The 22,819-nt window shown below is 40.7% G+C and overlaps 1 protein-coding gene across 1 annotated transcript in view; it reads left to right on the top strand.

The window, feature by feature from the left end:
- The window catches only part of LOC120986031 (collagen alpha-1(VII) chain-like), a 570,823-nt gene that overhangs the window by 176,275 nt on the left and 371,729 nt on the right, over positions 1 to 22,819 (top strand). Inside the window, exons 47-62 of the mRNA XM_040414311.1 lie at positions 1,003 to 1,062; positions 2,207 to 2,242; positions 3,133 to 3,207; positions 6,216 to 6,251; positions 7,290 to 7,334; positions 7,635 to 7,706; positions 8,323 to 8,358; positions 8,568 to 8,594; positions 8,683 to 8,724; positions 9,001 to 9,081; positions 10,123 to 10,161; positions 12,078 to 12,116; positions 14,280 to 14,351; positions 19,890 to 19,922; positions 20,833 to 20,916; positions 22,028 to 22,057. Of these exons, the coding sequence (XP_040270245.1) occupies positions 1,003 to 1,062; positions 2,207 to 2,242; positions 3,133 to 3,207; positions 6,216 to 6,251; positions 7,290 to 7,334; positions 7,635 to 7,706; positions 8,323 to 8,358; positions 8,568 to 8,594; positions 8,683 to 8,724; positions 9,001 to 9,081; positions 10,123 to 10,161; positions 12,078 to 12,116; positions 14,280 to 14,351; positions 19,890 to 19,922; positions 20,833 to 20,916; positions 22,028 to 22,057 (807 nt within the window). The remainder of the gene's footprint in view (positions 1 to 1,002; positions 1,063 to 2,206; positions 2,243 to 3,132; positions 3,208 to 6,215; positions 6,252 to 7,289; positions 7,335 to 7,634; positions 7,707 to 8,322; positions 8,359 to 8,567; positions 8,595 to 8,682; positions 8,725 to 9,000; positions 9,082 to 10,122; positions 10,162 to 12,077; positions 12,117 to 14,279; positions 14,352 to 19,889; positions 19,923 to 20,832; positions 20,917 to 22,027; positions 22,058 to 22,819) is intronic.

Genomic DNA, 22,819 nt, shown 5'->3' on the forward strand with positions numbered 1-22,819 from the left:
GTTTGATAATAGGGGGAAAAAAAACTTCTTTGAAAAACAATGATTTAGTGGATCAGATGTCATTCAGCTGTAAGGGTACTTTCACACTTGTGTTAAACTTTTCCGGTATTGAGTTTCGTCCTAGGGGCTCAATACCGGAAAAAACTGAAAGTTTTATCCTAATGCATTCTGAATGGAGAGCAATCCAGTCATTGCATGGTTTTTGGACAGAGAAAATACAGCAGCATGCCGCTGTATTTTCTCCGTCCAAATTTCCGGAACACTTGCCGGAATGCCGGATCCGGCATTATTTACCATTGAAATGCATTAATGCCAGATCTGTCCCCAAGTGTTCCAGAAAAACAGATCCAGTTTTGCGGTCTGCGCATGCGCAGACCTTTAAAAATGTGAAAAAGAAATACCGGATCTGTTTTTCCAGATGACAACTGGATCCGGTATTGCAATGCATTTGTGAGACGTATCCGTATCCGTCTACAAATGGTATCCGCTTGCATACAGATTGCCAGATCCGGCGACGGAACTGCTTGCCGGAATCAAACAGCGCAAGTGTGAAAGTACCGTAAGGCTCATAGTGAACTCAAGAAAGAGTGCCTTAATTTGAACCTGAATTTCTTTATGTATTCGTTTAAAATAAAACATTTTGTGGTTGACTAATTGTGTTGAAATGTACACATAGGGTCTGATCACACAGTAGCTTTTAACGCCGTCAAATTCCACCACGTATACCACAGCAGAAAAAGCAATGGTTTCTACCACAGTTGTTTACAATAGATGACGCAGACCCACTCCATTCAATGACACATTTGGATTTTTTTTAAACAGCACCATTCCAGACTCAACATGGTGTCGAGGTTTATCACACATATCCATTCTAGTCAATGAAGGAGTGTTTGCAATTCTTACAGAAAAGGTCTCATAGTAACAATCTGATACAAATTCATGACTACTAAGTACCGTATATGCTAAACACATGAAAATTAAAATGAACTGCTTTTATTTTAGGGAGAAGCGGGGTATGGAATCCCTGGTCAGCCAGGATTAAAGGGAGACCCTGGGGAACGAGTGAGTAAAGTTGTCCTTCTGTTTCAGTACGTGCTGTGAACATTTAATCCAGCATGTGAGAATACTAGCTTTAGTTATGTTAAGTTATCTTTACAAAATACGGTGTCAAGTCACAGATTGATCTACTTGTCACCTGTTCTATCTCCCGCCAATACAGTGTTGACACTCGGTCACCCGAGTCTGTGTTTAAAAGCAACCATCATGTGCAGCCAATCAGTGGTCTGTGCTGTTGCACGCGTAGTGGCTGCCATTGCTAAGTGCTGGTGGCAGTAGTATGACACTTGACCACTTAGGCCACTGATTAGCTGCAGCAGTCACATGCTGGTTGCTTTGTGAAAACATACTGTAAGGAAACCCAGAGTATCTGCATTGGATTGATGGGAATACAAGAGATGAGTAGTGGTTTCCTTTTATAGGCTTGGCTGCTCTTTTTATTTTTTTGGAAAACAGATGATCCCGACACTCGCTTTCTCCAGTATGCCATACATATATAGTTTACAAAGGCTCTGGACGCGGAAACACATCCTATGTAACAGCTGATGCTGTGATAATAAAGTCATATTGAATGGGAACATCTGTTTTCTACAAAGACCGGCAACGCATCCCTTCCAAGTGCACCACCACAAGCCCAAGTGCCGACCAGATGTTCAAATTTTTATTTTTTAGAATGGATAGCCCCTTCAAGGCCAATTTCACAAGCAGTATTTACCAGTGCAGCCAGATGTTACTTTAATGCCTTTAGTGAAATTGTGTAAAGTATACATAAATAGCATTTTGGATTTTGTTTTTCATTGTAGCATTGGGGTTAGGGAAGTTTCTGGTATGTTTTTTTTTTTTCTTGCATTTTTCTGCATAGACTTCTCAGGAACTTCCAAAATGGGATAAACACATACATGTTGAAAAAAAACACATATATAATTGGGTTAAAAAAAAAATACAATTACCTTTTAAATATTCATTAGCAATACACATTCTGCTACTGGTTATGTGAAGCATAAATAAGTAGTCAAAAGGGTACCCATACCCTGTGCAGTCAGAGTACCACTAATTACTGGGCTGCAACCGTGGGACCCATCATTTAACAGTTTTGGAATTTGGGTGATGAAAATAATTTCCATATGCCGATTATGATTTTATATTTTAGGGTAACATTGGGTTATCTGGGAAGCCAGGTCCAAAAGTAAGTAACTTGAATAATTGAATTGGTTATATATAGCGAGTATTAGGTCATTGTAAATGCTTTAATAATTGATGTTATGTTTTGAGCCACCAGAGCACTATTTTACTTCCCAGATATTAATTTATTACTTTTTAAAAATAATCTTTTGCCACTAATCAACACTTTTTCAGTGAAAGTGTTTAAAACATAGCAGTGCCAATCAATATTATTTTTTAAATTCTATCCTGGAACTTTATGCAAAATGCTAAACCATGTTAGTGTTGTATTCTTGTATGAGGGGTGGGCCTTACTGGAAGCTGAAATACCTCTTACAGATAGGGTGGTCCAGTCAATATAAGAGGAAGCATACATAGCAACTAAGGAATTACGTGTCACTGTCAAACTTTAAAATCAGTACTAACTCCAACTAACCCCAGTGCCACCCAATATTTCAAACTGGATATTTTTTTATAAATATCATTGCAAAATAGACTGCTGGTACAGATTGGTACAGAAGGAGAGAGGATCCTGCCCCCGAGGAGTAAAACAAATTAAACAGTCTACAAGATAGAGAGAAATCATCAAACTTTTACACCATCTGCAGAAGGAAAACTAGTTGAAGCCTGAAGAAGGAACTGGTCTGCTTGCCAGACATGTTGTATATTCATCGATACGTTTTGGAAGTACTGCTTCCTCATCTTCTGCCTATATTTAGTCTGATTTTCTTATTCTTTCAAGGCTATGATGTACAGTGCTTTTGGTTTAATCTAGCGCACTCTAATAGGCTCTAATTACTGGGATTGCACCAGGTCAGAATGATATTGTGCATTTCACTTTTTTCATTAGTGTCCATTAGTAAAGTCCTCAATCTCTGAGTAGATTAGACTGACTTTACTGATTTTCTTGTGTAGGGAGAAGGAGGTGACAAAGGACATAAAGGTGAACCTGGAACTTCTTTGACTTTGCCTGGAATAAGAGGTAAAGATGTAAGTAGAAACAGTAGAGTCCTCACAAAGTTTTAAATGCTTGAACATCTGAAATTTCCATAGTACTTAATTATGTTGGCTTGAAAGGCCAACATATTGTTATTCGATTATTTCAGCTTATTATGTTGGCTTGAAAGGCCAACATATTGTTCTTCAATTTTTTTTTGTTTATTTTTCAGCTTATTCCGTTTTATTAATCTTAGCGCCCCCTCTCTTTCTATATGCTACTCCTCCTACAGTTTTAGGGGTGCATACGCCAAACTTGCACACTTCTTCGACCTATAGCGAAGTAAGTTGCTTGTGCTTTAATAAGCGGTTCCACCCTCTGGGCCCCTGGGGCGGACCACCGAAGACCCCTTTTTCGCCATTGACTTTAAAAGGGAAAATTTTTGAATCGCTCCCACTCGCACAGTTTTGAAGCTACACTCCCTAAACTTGGACTACATATTGTTGGTGTCAACCCGAATAAAAAGGTGAATTTGGGGGGGGAACCCAAAAGTGGTGGGAGCTATCAACGTCCAATGAAAATTTAGCTATTTTATATACGCTACTCCTCCCACAGTTGTAGAAGTACAATTACCAGACTTTGCACACTTGTTCGGCACATACCCAAATAGGTTGCGTGGGCTTTTTTAACCGATCCCACCCTCCGTGCCCGTGGGGCGCCCCCCTGAAGACCCCACTTTTTGCCATAGACTTTCATTGGAAAATTGTAAACTTTTGCCACTCGTACAGCTTTGAAGTTAAACTCACCAAACTTGGGCACTTAGTCATGGGGTCAACCTGAAAATGTATGTCACATTTAGGGGGCTCTAAAAAGTGGGCGGATCCACAAACAACCAATCAGATTTTTTACTTCAATGAGAAAATTTAAAAAGCTGTCATTCGCACAGTATTTAAGCCAGAATACCCAAACTTGGCAACGTGGGTCACTGTGTGACTGGGGTTAAAATTTATAAAAAGTGTGCGGAGTCTACAATGGCCAATCAAATATCAACCATTTGTTTAAATGGGAAAATTTAAAACTGCTGCTGCTCTTAGACTGTTAATGGCAGGATCCTCAAACTTGGCACAGTTGGTCACTGGAGGACTGGGATTAGCATTCAGAAAAGTGGGCAGAACTTGATACAACCAATCAGATTTCTTTGATTAAAATGGGAAAAATAAAAAATGCTGCCATTCTCACATTATTGATGTCATGGACCTTAAATATCACAAATGTGGTCATTGGGTGTTTCCGTTTCAAGGTTATAAAAAGTGGTTGGGCCACCAACAACCAATCAAATTTAAAACTGCTGCCATTTTTACGAGTTAAATGCCATAATCCCCAAACCTTAAAGTGTAAGTCACTGGGTGACTGTGGTTCAGGGTAACAACAGCCAATCAGATTTCAGCCATTGACCTTAATGAAAAAAAGATAAACTGCTGTTATTATCACAGTTCAAATTCCAAGTGTCCCAAACTTAGCACAATTACTCACTGGGTGACTGCGGTCAAAATTTAGGAAAAGTGGGTGGAGCCTAAAACAGCCAATCATATTTCACCTATTGACTTCAAAGTAAAACTTTCAAATACTGTCATTCTCACAGTTTTAAAGCCAGAGGCCAATCACATTTCAGCCATTCGTTTTATATGGGACAATTTAAATTACAGTCTAGACTGTAAATGGCAGGGTCCTCAAATTTGGCAGTCAGTCAGTCATTGGGTGACTTGGGTTCAAATTTTTATAAACCAGATTAAACAGACTTTGCTTATATCTCTAGTGTTTTCAAGACAACATCCTGTGGTTTCTTCAGAAACGACACCATCTAGTTCAATTTGTGCTTTTATAAATTATATAATCATAAAAATGTATCAAGTACATAAGCAAGAACACATGCAAATATCTATATTTCTGCAGTAATTAACATGCAACCTAATAGATAACAAAAAGCAGTTTTTTAAGCTGGCATTGGGCCTCCTCTACTTACCGGGTGCAGCTATCTTTCCCAGGATAGGGACATTCCTTCCATCTTTTTAGGTGACTTTCTCATGTATGTCTACAAGTTTAAAGTAGTTCTTAATTTACATATAATTGTAAAATCATCTTAAAGCTCAAATTGCCTTGGATCATAATATTAGATACTATTACTATACAGTTAGGAATGAGATACAGTGTAATATACTATATTTGATATATTAAAGGGGTTTCCTGGGACCCAGCAGGTCCTACAAAGCCACCTTAATTGCACAGAACTCACTTGTAGGAGAAAGTTTGTAATCTACTTACCGTTCCACCGACATGTCCTATATCCTGTTAGCAGCTTTCCAGCTTGGGCTATGGACAGGATGTCACTTTCACTGTGGACCAGGCAAGAACTGCTCCTCTCCCTGGCACATGAGCAGATGAGGTGGATTCAGGGGTGTGTGAATGCTCATGGGAGAGGAGTAGTTTCAACCCCTTAACAGCAGAAGTGATGTCCTATCCATTGCCCAGGCCAGAAACCTAGTAAAGGGCATGATGATGATGAAAGTTGGATTTTTAGTACAGGGGCATCACGTGATCAGGTTGTTGGGGGACTAATCCATGCAACTTCAGAACGGTAAATATATATATCCTACAAATATATTACAAACTTTCTACTTCTTGTTTTGAATTTTTTGTCACAATTCTGAAAAGGTAGTATAAGCCTGATAAACATAAAAAATGAATATAGCAAAAAACAAACATCAACTTAGTTCCAAAATAGAATGTTCACTTTAATTGTGGTCCAAAAACAGCATGGTATGGACATTGCTCAAAGTATTCAAGTTTCTAGAAATGAGAACTGTATATTATAGGATTAGTTTTTCTTTCTACTAGCAATTCAATCAAGAATGTGATTTGCAAGCCTAAATAACTAGTATTACCATTACATATAAATCTAATTTCTACACATTGTTGTTGGACTAATAAAGCCATAGCCCTTGTGTTACAATGAAAATACATTTTACACAAATGGTAATCATTATTTATTTTTATTTTTCAGGGTGAACAAGGTTTAAAAGGAGAACCTGGTATGAAGGTAACGTGTGATTTAATTTACTTATTTATATGTAGGGCCAGCTACAACCAATTTATATCTACCATATCTGATTATGAACTGTTGATTTTAGTTAATATGTGACAAATCACTTAGTAGTGGGTTTTCTGTTGGAGGTCAGACTTACTGACACTGTTATCATGAGTTGTGTATTTTCTTCTAATAGTTTAACCCCTCCCTGTCACAGAGAAACATACACTCACCTAAAGAATTATTAGGAACACCTGTTCTATTTCTCATTAATGCAATTATCTAGTCAACCAATCACATGGCAGTTTCTTCAATGCATTTAGGGGGGTGGTCCTGGTCAAGACAATCTCCTGAACTCCAAACTGAATGTCAGAATGGGAAAGAAAGGTGATTTAAGCAATTTTGAGCGTGGCATGGTTGTTGGTGCCAGACAGGCCGGTCTGAGTATTTCACAATCTGCTCAGTTACTGGGATTTTCACGCACAACCATTTCTAGGGTTTACAAAGAATGGTGTGAAAAGGCAAAAACATCCAGTATGCGGCAGTCCTGTGGGCAAAAATGCCTTGTGGATGCTAGAGGTCAGAGGAGAATGGGCCGACTGATTCAAGCTGATAGAAGAGCAACGTTGACTGAAATAACTACTCGTTACAACCGAGGTATGCAGCAAAGCATTTGTGAAGCCACAACATGCACAACCTTGAGGCGGATGGGCTACAACAGCAGAAGACCCCACCGGGTACCACTCATCTCCACTACAAATAGGAAAAAGAGGCTACAATTTGCACAAGCTCACCAAAATTGGACTGTTGAATCAATGCCACGTAGAATTAAGGCAGTTCTGAAGGCAAAAGGGGGTCCAACACCGTATTAGTATGGTGTTCCTAATAATTCTTTAGGTGAATGTATAATAGCCAATATTGTTGCCATCTATGGCAGAGCAGATAAAGTTTTGATTAGTAGTTATAGTATCTACCGAGGAAGATGAATACAGAAACAAAGTAAAACAATATATATAACACCTAGTCTTTTGTGGTTATATTATTATCTAGGGAGATGCCGGGGTGAAAGGTGAACCAGGAGAGAAAGGACAGAGGGTAAGCTGATTCTTCTTTTTATCTATATAAATAGAATAGAATGAAATATAATTTGCCAACAGGTAGATTACATGGCAGTTGTGTATCATCCAATATGTAATATTTCTTAGCTTTACAGTATGTAAGACTTTTGTGTTCCTACAAATCCTTTTACTGTTTGCATTTACATTTTACTGTTTTTATTTACCATGAATAAAGTAATTTGTTTCAGTTTAGTGTATAGCACGCTACACTTTTTACAAGAGATAACGGCTGGTCAATACAATAATACAATAATTGTATTCTTATATATTTATCTAGGGCAGTACAGGACTTCCTGGCCGTATTGGAGATTCTGGACAAAAAGGAGAGACTGGATCACATGGAAAAGATGTAAGGATGATTATATTAATCATGATTCTGAAAACTGATGAATTATAATAAATGAAAATTGGCTTCAAAATACACACGGGTACTCTATAATCCTTTATTGGAGAAGCACTCCCACAAAAATCTTTATTCTCTGGCTTATTAGAAAGATACATAAAGTAAGGTATAGTGAAGGAAGTCTTCTTACCAGTGTTTTTGTTAGTTATAACCTCCCTTCAGATCCTCAGCTGTGTCATGTGACCAACACTCTGACTATCTAACTGACACAGGACAGGAAGTCAGTTTCTCTATTCATGCCTATGAGACTGAAATCGAGGCTCCGATAGGAATACATAGAGAAACTGACTTCCTGTCCACACATAAGATGCTGTGTTATTTGGAGAGGCTAAAGATCAGAAGGAAGGTGAAAACTCACAAATAAAGTCACTGGTAAGAAAATTACCTTCATTAAAATATAAATCATACATCGTACATGTCTAAAAGGCCAGAGAATAAAAAATGTTGTGGGAGTGCTTCTTTACGATTCCAGTTAGTTGAAGCCTGTTCTCTGTAAGCATTTACATATTGTCCAAAAATGGACAAATCATAAAAAAGTCTTTCTTTTTCTCATTTTTATTAGGGGATTGATGCCAAGAAAGGAAACAAAGGTGAACCTGTAAGTCAATAAATACATTATTTTTCAATAACGCCTAATTAGGGTAATATAGATGCCCATATTTGTGTGCTGCTTCCTTGTCAGAGGTAGTATTATGTAAGTGCTTAGTTTTCCTAAAAAATATCTCCAATAACTGTTTGAGGTTGTAGCTTGGAGTAGTGGTGTACAATGTTCTTCGATAATATTAAGAGGTGATTGATTTCCCACAGGGGCAGCCAGGACCACCTGGAAGTGCAGTGAGTATTTAATATGTTTGAATGCTATGGAAAGCTGTGTTAATATGACAATTATTTTTTGACATTACACCAATATTGTTATTTTCAGGTTACAACAGTGGATAACAGTTTACTTGTCAAAGGAGAAAAGGCAAGGTTCCTAAATTGTATCACATTATGTGGTTATCCATCCATTGATCATTAACAGTATAAATACAGTATAACTACGGATGTACTATAGTTAACACACACATGCTTTATGAGACGTGTTATCTAAACTAAATGCGTTAAGCAAACACCTTCAATTGCTTTTCAATGGCTTTTGTCTCAAGATAACGCGATAAGAAATTTGAGTTAGGCGTTTGTGTGTTAACCCTGCTACATCTGTACATTTATATTTTTCAATGAACTTTTATCTGTTGTTTAGGGAGACAATGGAGAGGTAGGCTCTCCAGGGAAATCAGGCTTGAAAGGAGAAAAAGGAGACTCTGGACCACCAGGCCCAAAAGTAAGCATCAAATAATTATGATTTTTATTGCTGCCCTCCCAGATGTATTAGGGCCCATTCAGACGGCCGTATGAACGGGTCCGCACCCATTCATTTCAAGATGTGTGCTGTCCGCATCCATGATTCAGTTCTGCAGCTCCACGGAAAAGATAGAGCTTGTCCTATTCTCATCCACAATTGCGAAAAAGAAAAGGCATTTTCTATTATGGTTGCGGCCATGTGCGGTCCTCAAACACTATGGCCATCTGAATGGGTCCTTACCCTGTAATTTAAAAAGCATGGCAGACTTATCTCTCTAAGGCTGGTTTACATATTCAACGTCATCTAACTGAATCTGTTTAAGGCGCCAAGAATATTTGGCAGATAATGCCAACTGTCCAGATTTTGATTTTAGTAACATTGGCATGGTTTGTAGATAAATTGTGTGTTAACCTAGCCTAAGTTGTGTCTGGTTTACTAAATGTATTGGCTAAACTCAGAATTTGTAGTACTATAGGATCTTTTATTACATTCATCTGATTTATGTCTACAGCAAGAGAGTTTTATGATGGCATAGACAGGATTTTAACTGTTAAAGCTGTAAATGGCTGACGATCTAGCAATTATTTTACTAACAAATCTTTAATTATATTTTGAAGTAGTATATGGGGCCTCCGTACACACTACGCCCTGGCTTTTGTATATACGACCTATTGGGGAGTTTACCTGTCAGGCTGCTCAGCCATGATGACATATCATAGGCAGGATTGCATCATTACCATATGTTGTAGAGCTGTGTAGTGTGTAGTAAGGCCTCACCACCTGACACCCCTGGCAGCTATGCAAGTGGAGGCAACTAGTTTTGCTCACATTCTAGGACAGGTTGCTTGTAGCCATTTTAAATAATTCCTAGAGAACCCCTTTAAATTGTCTACCTTTCCAAGTAAGTAACAACATAGAGACCACCATTGCCAGCAGAATGAGTTGTCTGACATCTGCATTTGAAGCAACATGATACATGTTACATACAGAGCATGAGTAACTAGATGTTTCACATTTAAGGGTCCAGAGGGGCGTCCAGGACCTCCAGGCAATGTTTTGGTGAGTTCCACTGAAGGTTTTCCTTATTTTAATGTTCATTAGATAAACATACACTGGGGTAGAATTATCAATTCAGTAATAATAATAATCTTTATATACCACTAACAAAGTATTTCATGCATTTTAACTCCAAAGCACTTTATAACTGAGAGATAACGGAAACAATTACACAAGTAACATAACAGATATTGTGAACAAATGAACACTCAATAAGACAAATGGAGAAAAGTCCCTGGCTATAAGAGCTTACAATCTAAGTGAAAATGTCCTGTAACACATTGATCATACAGTCCTCTAGTCCCATACAATGTGACTGATTTGCTAAAGAGAAAAGTAGTGGTGAACTATGCCAGACACGGCTATCTGTTGACCAGCAGCTGTACTGTATTCTTGCCATGTTGTGAAATATGGGGCAGATTTCTCAGACTAATGTACTGCTCACCACATTTCAGCAATGTGACCCATTTTCTAACTTAAAGGAAGGATGCAATATGGCAAGCAGAAAATATCAAGTTTTTACCTGATTGCATTACACGTGATAAATGAATCAGTGCAGCATACTTGGTAAGCCCGCTAACTTACCTTGTATCACTATGACACAAGTGACTTGTTCTGGTTGTTAGTTCTAGAACAACAAATATAAAGAATTATACCGTATTCTGGGGAAGATTGCCATCAACTGACATAGGCACAATGGGCTTAAAATAGAGACAGTGACACAACAGATACACACCAACTATACATAAACAGTCTTAACTACACCATGGCCCCATTCCCTCTCATGGCATGTCTGTTATAGTAACTTCCTGTGTTCCCCATGAAATAACAAGTGTATACAATTATTTCTTATCTATCTCTGTTGTACCTTTTCTCTATTATTCCTACTAGAGGTTTCTGAATGAATTGATGATGTCTGCAGTTATTATTATTATTTATTTTTAATAAGGTTCAACTGAGTGTTACAGTCTGAACAGTGTTACAGTGCTGCCAGTGTCATACTGTGCAGGGGGCACTCCCCCCAACTGGTAAGGTTGCCTTTACCCCAGTGTAAGGAGACATACAGCAGGCTGTTTCGGCAGAGAACAGCCTGCCGGAGTTCTCTGAATTTGGCATAGCCAGAAAGTGTCTCCAGCCTCCGGACCACATTGACTATAATGGGAAATGGTGGAGATCTGGGCACTTGCCAGCATATATGTTGGGATAGACCGGAAAAAAAAATATTGGGTGCAGCAACTTTTTTTCCTGGGGACTGCCTGTATATCTGTCAGTTCCCATTATTGTCAATGGGTCCAGTGGGCAGGCTATAATGAGTCCGGTGGGCAGGCTACAATGAGTCCGGTGGGCAGGCTACACTTTCTGGCTATGTCAGATCCAGAATACTCCAGCAGGGGGAATAAAAGTAGTTACTAAAACAGACAAACGTGACAGGCCCTATTTAATGGCAGGAAACGTGACAGGCCCTATTTAATGGCACTGGAGTCACAGCAATGTCAATCTACCCAGTCAATTACTCACTTGTTCTATGAGAGCAGAGATGTGCCCCAAGGTCCAGACACACAGAAATCAAACTCTGGTAATGTACTTTGTTTTATACAAATGCTACAAGAGCTGCTAATAAACTTTAACAACTTGATCTGTAAAACCGAGATGGAGTGGGGGTTGGGGTACTCACGCTACTTTTCCCAATCTGACTCCAGGTCCTTTTCCAGCTTTTACAAAAAAGGCAATCTGTGAAAATCTGAGCTTTCCAGTACTGTCCAAATATTCCCTGGATGCTAAGACACATATTGTATAATAGAATTGTAGGGTAAAAAGATATCCCCTAATGACTTTTCCTAACATGGTCTCACAGTACATACTCTGTATCATAATCACTTTGCTTTGTGTTCTAATACTGGTTTGTACTGTACTTACAGTTAGAATCCGCTTCAGAAAAAGGAGAGAAAGGAGAAACGGTAATAATGAAGTACATAGCAATGTAAAATTTCATAAGTGCAAAGCATATAAGAGTACACCACCTCTGAAATAAATTCAGAAATTTCTCTTTACAAAAGAAAACAAAAAAACATTTTTCAGGGGTTCCTATTTCCAGCAACTCTGATTTATCAGTTACCAATGCATGTCAATACTAAACAAGGAAAGGATTTTCATACTAGGGTGATAAAAGACCATGTTGTGAAATTGTAAGGTGGTAGGGGAGACTTTTGGGGCAAAATTGTCATGGCCGACTGCTGCTGTTCTATGCCAGTTATCGACTCTACAGTTTATTCTGCTGGAAAAACTTTTATGTTAATATTATGTTATAATGCATATTTATGACGAGAGATGAGAGAATCGAATCCCACGAAGTGGAATTCGATCCGAATTTCCTCGTGCTTAGTGTAAGTGAATCAAATTAACCTGAAATAGTGTCAAAAACAACAATAAAAATACTTACCTCCTCCACTTGCTCACGATGGGCCACCAGTCGCCATCTTGATTGAAGATCTCGTCAGAAATTCTGCGTGTGGTGACGTATGACATTACCATGTCGACCGGTGTGATGATGTAATCTCGTGAAGAGCGAGATTTCGCTGCAGATCTTCGAGCAAGATGGCGGCAGCCGACCCGTCACGAGCAAATGGAGGTAGTAAGTTTGATTATTTTTTTTAATGTTAGTTTTACCCTGTTTTTACACTCAGATGCTGCGATCATGCATGAACGCGGCATCTGAGGGGTACAATAACGGGGGGCGGCGCTATCGCAGCTCCTTCTAATTGCACTACTTACAAAAAAAATGCGCTTCGTGACAAAGTAATTCGTCAGAAAGCAAATTTTTTTTGTAAAGTTTGGCAAATCAGCCAAATCGAACTTTTAAAAAATTCGCTCATCTCTATTTTTGACTATGTATGGTTCCTGCAGCAATAACTCATGTTTTATGCAACTGTATATTATGGTTCTATTGTAACATCTTTGCAGGATATTATAGCTTCACTGCTATGCTTTTCCCAGCAGCATATTATGGTAAAATCAGTTAACATCTAAATCAAACAAATGCCCCCAAAGCTTGCACCATATTCTGTACTACGTAAGGCTACAGTCTCCAATCATAAGCATATGATGATGGTAGTAGAGAAAAAATATACATCCATTTACTCTTCACTTCATATGGACAATAATGATTACTGTGTTGTGGCACCAAGGGGGCATAACTATTGTGTGGGGGAAGTAAGGGGACATGATTACTTTTGTGTGGGCAATAACAGGGCATTCTACTGTGTAGGTGCACAAAGAGGGCATAATTACGGAGTGAGTGAGGTGGGTTCTATGGCAAGTGTGTGCGGTCTTGACTAGCTTGGGGGGGAGGGGGTTGCGAGAAGGTTGCATAGGGGAATAGGGTTGGGGTTGTTCAAAAATTTGCAATGGGACCCTGGCTTTCCTAGTTACACTCCTGCTGTTAAGTATATTTTTTATGAGTTACAATTTTTGCACCCTCCCATGAATTGTAATGTTTAGAGATGAGCCAATTGATTCTACAGTAATCAAATTCTAAATCAGAATCCAAACTTTTGACAAGTTGATTTGGTCAAATTTCTCAAAATGATGTAAGCCATATTTGAGATCAGAAGACCTGAAGGAGGATCACATGAACCCACATGCTCTCTGTGTATACACACCAACAGGCATGTACTGCCCAAAAATTACTTTCAGATTTTTTTTTAAAATAAAAAAAAATCCTAGAGTGCAGGCTGTTTTTAAAAAAGGCTATTTGTTACCGACAGCAGCCATGTGCTTCCCCACAGCCATAAGTGTCATTGTCACTTTAAAATGACTAATGCTGTATTGGTATTGAAGAGCTAGAAATTAGTTGCATGCATTGAGAAGACCCCTGAATATCACCCACAAGTTTTCAGGGCAATTGGAGCATTTAAGATTAGGGGCAAATTTATTCGGACCCAAATAAATCGGACCAATTTGCCTGAATCTGATCTAAATCGAATTTCAAGAAAATTGTCCGTCACTAGTAATGGTGGTGGTAATTTAGAAACCTACCCTTATATTTAGAGGAGGTGTTCTCATTTCTGCTGTATATGTCATATCTTTATCCATTGGATTATATACCTGGCTTGTTTTAAAAGGGAAGTCCTGGCTCACCAGGGAAAAATGGAATGGATGGCAAAGATGGAATCCAAGGAACAACTGGAAAAAAGGTTGTACATAATGTCTTCATTTTAATGTTACGCTGGGTCTCATGGACTACAAACCACACCACGTGTGATGGTAGAGTTTTGTAACATTTGGGACATAATAACTGAAAAACATGTTTTTCATAGGTCATTTTCAAGTCTACAGAAAATAAATGTGTAACTCAAAATGTATTCTTGCAGTTCTAACATCTCCACATAATACTTCTTAAGGTCTGAGGTATCTGCAGTTTGAAAGAGGAAATACAAATCTCAAGGTGGCATTACAGGTTTCATTCTCTCCTACCCTCCCATACACTAGCATATAATATATGTGTTCTGAATAGGGAGAGGAAACACATATCTACCTTAAGAACAAAAGGATCAGACGTGTTGAAATCTAGCATACCTGATCCTTTCTTCCCTGACATCTGCAGCCAGGGTGAAAGTCAGAACACCCTCCTATACACATTAGATGGTCATCTGGTCCTGACAAAATGAATGGGCAAGGCTGACATTTGTCTAATGTGTCTAGTCACCTTCAGTCACATCAGCATTTATATTAAACAACTCTACAACCTCCTACTGAATGTAAAAAAAAAGATGCAGCCTGCAGGTTCCTACATCCCAATACTTTCACCAATTAGATGCAAGGACACTGAACCTTTAATATTTATCTCAAAACCAGTCTGATATTCATATAATGCACTCTCAGTTTACTGAAAAGTGACATAGAAATTACAACATCTCACTGCAAAAAGGCCTCACTCACTGGTACATGGTTAAAACACCAGTTCACAGCCAGGCCACAATATGAGTTAGTGATGGAGACTGCTCATGTGCAAAGTACTGATGAACATCCACTCACACACCTATCGTCCATGAGGTGGGAGGTGGGTCATTTCTTATTAGATATGTGCAAATTTTTGGCATATATATGTCACAGATTCGTTCGCAAAGGGGATTTGCAGACAAATCAGCGACTTTTCTCAGCTCGCGCCAGGTCTAAAAAAAGGCATGCAACGCGGGTAGGGAAGGGAGTGGGGCGGCCGACCCGTCTCATTTATCATTTTCTATTATTCAAATCTGTGCCAGCAAGGGAGCTGGTGGAGATGTATGCCGGCTGTGGGTGCAACTAATTTATGTAGAGGCCTGCAACTCTAGACTGGCATCTAAAACACCATTCTTAATAGCTAACCCCATAAATATTCTGAAGACACACAGATAAGGCTTCTATAGGGTGCCAGTTGCACAGTTACATGTAGTGCACCGTTCCGTCCAGTAGCTTAGTAGTCATGCCCATACCATTAGATCAGGCTGCATCCTGCAAAATGATAAACATAAAAATTAGAACGCATCACTGAAAAAAAACACCATATTCACGGATACAAGGTTAAAACGCACTGAAGCTAATGTTTACATGACAAAATCCACCGCAGAAGAGTTTTTGAGTGACATTTTTCTGCTTCCCCGTGGACTTCTATGCAATACACAATCAAACCTTTCACTTCACAGTTAGCTGCTGAAAAAACAAGGTGTGCACATAGACAACTTTTATACATTGATATATGCAGGTGAATATAGAGTACTGTGCAAATGTTTTAGGCAGGTGTGGAAAAATGATCCAAAATAAGAATGCTTTCAAAAAAAGACGTGTGAATAGTTCTTTTTAATCAATTAATAAGATGTAACATGGATTAACAAATGAATCTAAATCAAATCAATATTTGATGTGACCACCCTTTGCCTTCAAAACAGAATCAGTTCTTCTAGGTACACTTGCACACAGTGCACAGTGGATGTAGGCTTGCTCAAATCCTTTTTGTAGCATCATGTAATTCCATACAAACTCTATTATGTTGATCAGAGCTCTTTAGTGACCATATAGTCACTTCTCAGACTCCTTTTTCTTCTTTATGCTGAAGATATAGGGCACATTTATTAAGACTTAATAACCCCTATAGCTGGAGGTGGATCGTCAAAGTTATGTAGAAGTGCTGGCCTCTTTATAACTTTGGCACATCCAGCGCTGATTCTAAATGTAAGACAGCTTCCTTTCTGTCCTATATTTAGACCATTTTCTACTCCTAAACCAACCGTCCCCTTTCCTGTTCCCCATGCCCACTTTTTTAGACCTGACGCCAGATTCTTTGTGTTCACCTTTGTGGCGTATATAAGGTCATAAATGACCCCCATAGTTCTTAATGACATTGGCTGTATGATTGAGGTTGTTGTCCTGCTGCAAAATAAATTTGAAGCCAATCAGATGCATCCCCAATAGTATTGCATGATGGATAAGTATCTGCCTCTATTTCTTTCCATTGCAGACTCCATTAATCCATTCCTGACCAAATCCACAATTCCATTTGCTGAAATGCAGTCCGAAGCTTGCAAGGAACCTCCACCATGTTTCACTGTTGCTTGTAGACACTCATTATTGAACCGCTTTCCATATATCAAGGGGAGAAAAACAGAACTGGATCGCACACCCACAATGCTATGCTTAGATCTAATTGACCTCGCTTCTCAGCGCAATATTAAGTGTACAACCCCCTACACTGCATGCTGTACAAGAGGCATTAGTGTACATTTTGATCAAAAGGCATAATAAGCCCGCTCACCACGTCAAGGTTGCCTCTTAGAGTGGGACCTACTCTGACAAATAGGTGCAGTACAGTGAGGTGACAACGCGGTACTGCCCTAGTGGGCGGCAGGACCCAGGAGTCAAAAAGCTAAATTTAATATTGCGCTGAGAAGAGAGTTTAATTAGATCTAGGCATAGCATTGTGGATGTGCGATCCAGTTCTGCTTTTCTCCCCTTGATATATTGTACCGCTTTCCACACCCTCAACGAACAAACTGACTTTTGTTACAGCCAAATATTTCAAATTTTGACTCATCTGTCCAGAGCACCTGCTGCCATTTTTTCCTGCATAGTTGAATTGCTAGGCCTTGCTTCCATGGTTTCCAAGATATGACTTTTTGGTTGCAATTCATCCACGAAGATTACTTCTGACCAGACTTCTCCAAACAATAGATGGGTGAATCTGGGTCCCACTGGTGTCTGTAACTTCTGATGGCACTGCTGGAAATCTTCTGATTTTGAAGGGAAGTAAGCACGATGTGTCTTTCATCTGTGGCACTAGGTTTTCTTGGCAGACTACTGCATCTATGGCCCTCAATGTTGCACTATTTTGTGCTGAGAAATACAGGTACATATTTAGCCATCATAAAGGCTTCTGATTGGCTCCAAATTTATTATGGAGCAGGACAGCAACCCCAAACATACAGCCAGTGTCTTAGGAACTATCTTCAGTGTAAGGCCTCTTGCACACGACCGTATGTATTTTGCAGTCCGCAAAAAAAGGATCCGTGTGCATTCAGCATTTTGCGGAACGGAAAAGATGGACCCTAATAGAACAGTACTATCCTTGTCCGTAATGCGGACAATAAAAGGACATGTTCTATTTTTTTGCGGAACGGAAATACGGAAACGGAAGGCACACGGAGTACCTTTAGCTTTATTTGCAGACCCATTAAAATAAATGGTTCCGTATATGGTCCGCAAAAAAACGGAACGGAAACGGAATAAAAATACATTCGTGTGCAAGAGGCCTAAAGAAGAGCAAAGAGTCCTGGAAGATACGATATGGCCCCCACAGAGCCCTGATCTCAACATCAAGTCTGCCTGGGATTACATGAAGAGATGGAAGGATTAGAGCAAACCTACATCACAGAAGATCTCTGGTTAGTTCTCCAAGATATCTGAAACATCCTCCCTGCTGGGTTCCTTCAAAAACTTTGTGTAGGGCCTCATGCACACGACCGTATTTTTTTGCCGTGATCCGTGACCGTTTTTTCGTCCGTGGGTCTTCCTTGATTTTTGGAGGATCCACGGACATGAAAAAAAAGTCGTTTTGGTGTCCGCCTGGCCGTGCGGAGCCAAACGGATCCGTCCTGAATTACAATGCAAGTCAATGGGGACGGATCCGTTTGACGTTGACACAATATGGTGCAATTTCAAACGGATCCGTCCCCATTGACTTTCAATGTAAAGTCAGGAGTTAATATATCATAGGATCGGAGTTTTCTCCAATCCGATGGTATATTTTAACTTGAAGCGTCCCCATCACCATGGGAACGCCTCTATGTTAGAATATACCGTCGGATTTGAGTTACATCGTGAAACTCAAATCCGACAGTATATTCTAACACAGAGGCGTTCCCATGGTGATGGGGACGCTTCAGGTTAGAATATACTAAAAGAACTGTGTACATGACTGCCCCCTGCTGCCTGGCAGGTGCTGCCAGGCAGCAGGGGGCAGCCCCCCCCCTGTAGTTAACACATTGGTGGCCAGTAGGCCCCCCTCCCTCCCCTGTAGTTAACTCATTGGTGGCCAGTGCGGCCGGCCCCCCCCCAGTGCGGCGGCCGCACTGGCCACCAATGTGTTAACTACAGGGGAGGGAGGGGGGCCCACTGGCCACCAATGAGTTAACTACAGGGGAGGGAGGGGGGGGCCAGCCGCACTGGCCACCAATGAGTTAACTACAGGGGAGGGAGGGGGGGGCCGGCCTCACTGGCCACCAATGAGTTAACTACAGGGGAGGGGGGCCGGCCGCACTGGCCACCAATGAGTTAACTACAGGGGAGGGAGGGGGGCCCACTGGCCACCAATGTGTTAACTACAGGGGGGGGCTGCCCCCTGCTGCCTGGCAGCACCTGCCAGGCAGCAGGGGGCAGTCATGTACACAGTTCTTTTAGTATATTCTAACCTGAAGCGTCCCCATCACCATGGGAACGCCTCTGTGTTAGAATATACTGTCGGATTTGAGTTTCACGATGTAACTCAAATCCGACGGTATATTCTAACATAGAGGCGTTCCCATGGTGATGGGGACGCTTCAAGTTAAAATATACCATCGGATTGGAGAAAACTCCGATCCTATGGTATATTAACTCCTGACTTTACATTGAAAGTCAATGGGGACGGATCCGTTTGAAATTGCACCATATTGTGTCAACGTCAAACGGATCCGTCCCCATTGACTTGCATTGGCCACCAATGAGTTAACTACAGGGGAGGGAGGGGGGCCCACTTGCCACCAATGAGTTAACTACAGGGGAGGGAGGGGGGGGCCGGCCGCACTGGCCACCAATGAGTTAACTACAGGGGAGGGAGGGGGGCCGGCCGCACTGGCCACCAATGAGTTAACTACAGGGGAGGGAGGGGGGCCCACTGGCCACCAATGTGTTAACTACAGGGGCCAGCAGGGAGGATTTTTCCACGGACCCATTGAAAGTCAATGGGTCCGCGAAAAAAAACGGAAAACGGCACGACGGCCACGGATGCACACAACGGTCGTGTGCATGATGCCTAAGTGTAGTTAGAAGAATTGATGCTGTTTTAAAAGTAAAGAGAGAGAGAAATAGTGGGAGCACTAATCATATGTAATAATTAATGAATACTGACATGAAAAGGAATGAGCATTTTCTGTTTGTGCATGCCATATTCATAGAAGAAGTGCATTCGTTTAACATTTACACAAGGATTTTGCCATTTGCAGGGAGAGCCTGGAGAGAAAGGAGTGCCTGGAGATGTGAGTATTTTATGTAAAATGAATCACTAACAATGTACATGACATGTTCTCACTGACATGATAGATCTGTTTCACCATGGATCGTTTTTGCAGCATGCTACTGTGTAATAAGCCAATGCTATGAAAGATATACAATAGTAAGTTTATAGTAAGAAAGCACCAAAAATGTACATCTGATAAAGCTATCTTTGCATTGTTTTTTTTAATATATAATGTTGCCCCATGGTTTTTAGGGAACAATGCAAAATCTTTCTGTTAATAACCCCATGAATTTCAGTAGGATTTTTCAAATGGATATTTTTGATTGGTTAGCCACTGCTCCATCCTATGCCGATTTCTGACCAATGACGTCCCAGATGTGCTAGACTTTCTGCTGCCTGAGGCGAAAATTGAAACGGCACCCCCCCAAAATTTCTTAACCTAACCCCTTTGCCACAATGAAAGCGCTCATTGCTCATGGCCCTTCCGCTTCCCCCCTCTTGCCCCTACCTGGTGCTGCCTGAGGTGATGGCCTCACCTGGCCTCATTGGTGGTGCACCCCTGCCTGTTAGCAACAATCGGTTGGCTGAAATATCTGACTAAAGGGGCAGACATACCAACTTTACAGCTAGTTCATCAGCACAGTGGCCCAAGGTGGGAGACAAGTGTTTCCCAGCTGTAGAGCAGTAGCAGAAGTTCCCAAGCTGCACTGCCGAGCTGAGAGTGGGGCTTAGCAGGCTGAGAGCTGTGAGTATAATGGGGCAGAGCATAGTGGTACAATGACATAACTGCCAAATCTGCCCCTGAGTGGGCCCCAAAGGTGGTATAAATATGCTATAAACGTGCAGATGGGACTACCCATTTAAGTACAGATGTTATGTTATTTTGTGCAGAAGACATAATATTAACCTCATACTGTATATTTCCACAGAGTGGAAAATCTAGCGCTATAGGGATAAAGGGTGATCGCGGTGATATGGGACCAATGGGCCCTCCTGGGCCACCTGGACCACAGGTAATCAAACATTTTTTATGGTTTTTTTTGTCATATTTCGAACAGTTGTAACAAAAAATAATTTAATAATTGAATACATAGTACTGTTTGGTCTTAAAGGGATTGTTTGAGATTAGCAAAAATTGGGACACAGGCAGGGGATGGTGTAAAATAACAAAATAAGCACAGCTTACCTATTGAATTGCCCTCTGGTCCAGTGACACAATACTGGACCTACCAAATGATCTTTGTTTACTGGGTTTAAGTGGTAGCATCATATCAACAACATATGATCTGCAGCCAATCACTGGTGTCAACAGTGTATCAGTGTTTGGCTGCAACAGTCACTTGATGTGACATCAGAACTGCAGCCTTGTAAAGAAAGGACTAGGGGGTAGGCCCAAAACAGCAGCACTGGAGCAGCAACCATTTTGAGAAGTAAGTAATGCTTATTTATTGTAATCCATTCCCATATGTGCTAATTTCAGAGAATCCCTTTAAAGGGAATCTGTTAACACATGCCTGGTGATGAATCCTTGTTACATGCCGATGCACGCTGGTCAGGGATCGAGCGCGCATCGTTCTTTATCCCTGTACAGCTTGTGCAACGAAAATGCTCCTGCAAGACTTCAGGACCGGGCTTGGGTACACCTCTACTGCCTGGCCCTGTCGGTCAAAATATTGAAGGCATGGCCACCAGTGACGATGAGCGGAGCCTCAGGTGCAGTGAGGTGCAACAGCACCGCCCTCATTACACCCAGGGACCAATTAGCATAAAGTAAAAAGCCCATTTTCTCTACAATGGGGCCACCAATGGACATAAAACAAAGACCATTAGAATCTTCTGACCAATGTGCATCTGGCATGTAGAAGGATTCATTACCAGGTATGTGGTAACAGATTCCCTTTAACATTTATTCCAGGCGTGCTTTACTCAGGATTGTTGTTTGCAGCTCATATTGTTATGTCAACCTTTGTGGAACTAAGTTACTTTGTCAAAAGGCAGTCTGATCTCAGTTAAAGAGATAGGACTGTGTTCTTAACATAGAGACATAATTAAACAAATCTGATTTGTACATATTATTTAGCTTGTTCAATATACATGCGTTTCATTTTCTCTTTTTGTATTAAGGTTTTTCCCAGGAAAAATGTAGAAATGAAGGTAAGAAGATAAGTCTTACATCAATTACATTAAAGGAAACCTGTGAGCATGAAAATGCAATGTAACCTGCAGACAACAGTTGGCAGAACAGGAATAGCTGAGCAGACTGATATATTGCGAATTTTCTATATATAACAATTCTGTAAACTTGTCATTTATTCAGTTAAACCTCAGCTCTTTCTGTGTTTAGGAATCATGTGGGTGGTCCTAATCATTGTGTTTAGACATGCAGAGTTAGTCTACTTTCACACTCGCGTTTGGCTTTCCTTTTGTGGGATCCGTTCAGGGCTCTCACAAGCGGTCCAAAATGGATCAGTTTGCATTCTAATGCATTCTGAATGGAAAAGGATCCGCCTCGTGGCAATGAGGGCGTGACTTCATTGGGTGGGGGCGTAGCTTCACGTGGGCTCGTCCCCCGGATGGGTCAGTCTAATTTAAAATTAAGCAAACCCCCCAACTATAAACTAATCACAGAAGTTGGAACCCATAAACCCCCCTTGTACTTGTTTCGCTACTTGCAGGCTGCGCGGGCATGAGTTCAGAACTTCCGTCACTTCGGTCCGCAATTCTGTTCTGCGGCGGGTGATCCCGCGAGACCCGTGACCTCCTGCTGCGGGTCTCGCGGGATCACATGCCACAGAACAGAATTGCGGAATGAGGTGACTGAAGTTCTGAACTCATGCCCGCGCAGCCTGCAAGTAGCGGAACAAGTACAAGGGGGGTTGGGGGATGACTGTGGGATTGCCCAGATGGCTAGGAATA

This window comes from Bufo bufo, chromosome 1 (genome assembly GCF_905171765.1).
Source record: "Bufo bufo chromosome 1, aBufBuf1.1, whole genome shotgun sequence".
Taxonomy (NCBI): Eukaryota; Metazoa; Chordata; class Amphibia; order Anura; family Bufonidae; genus Bufo; species Bufo bufo.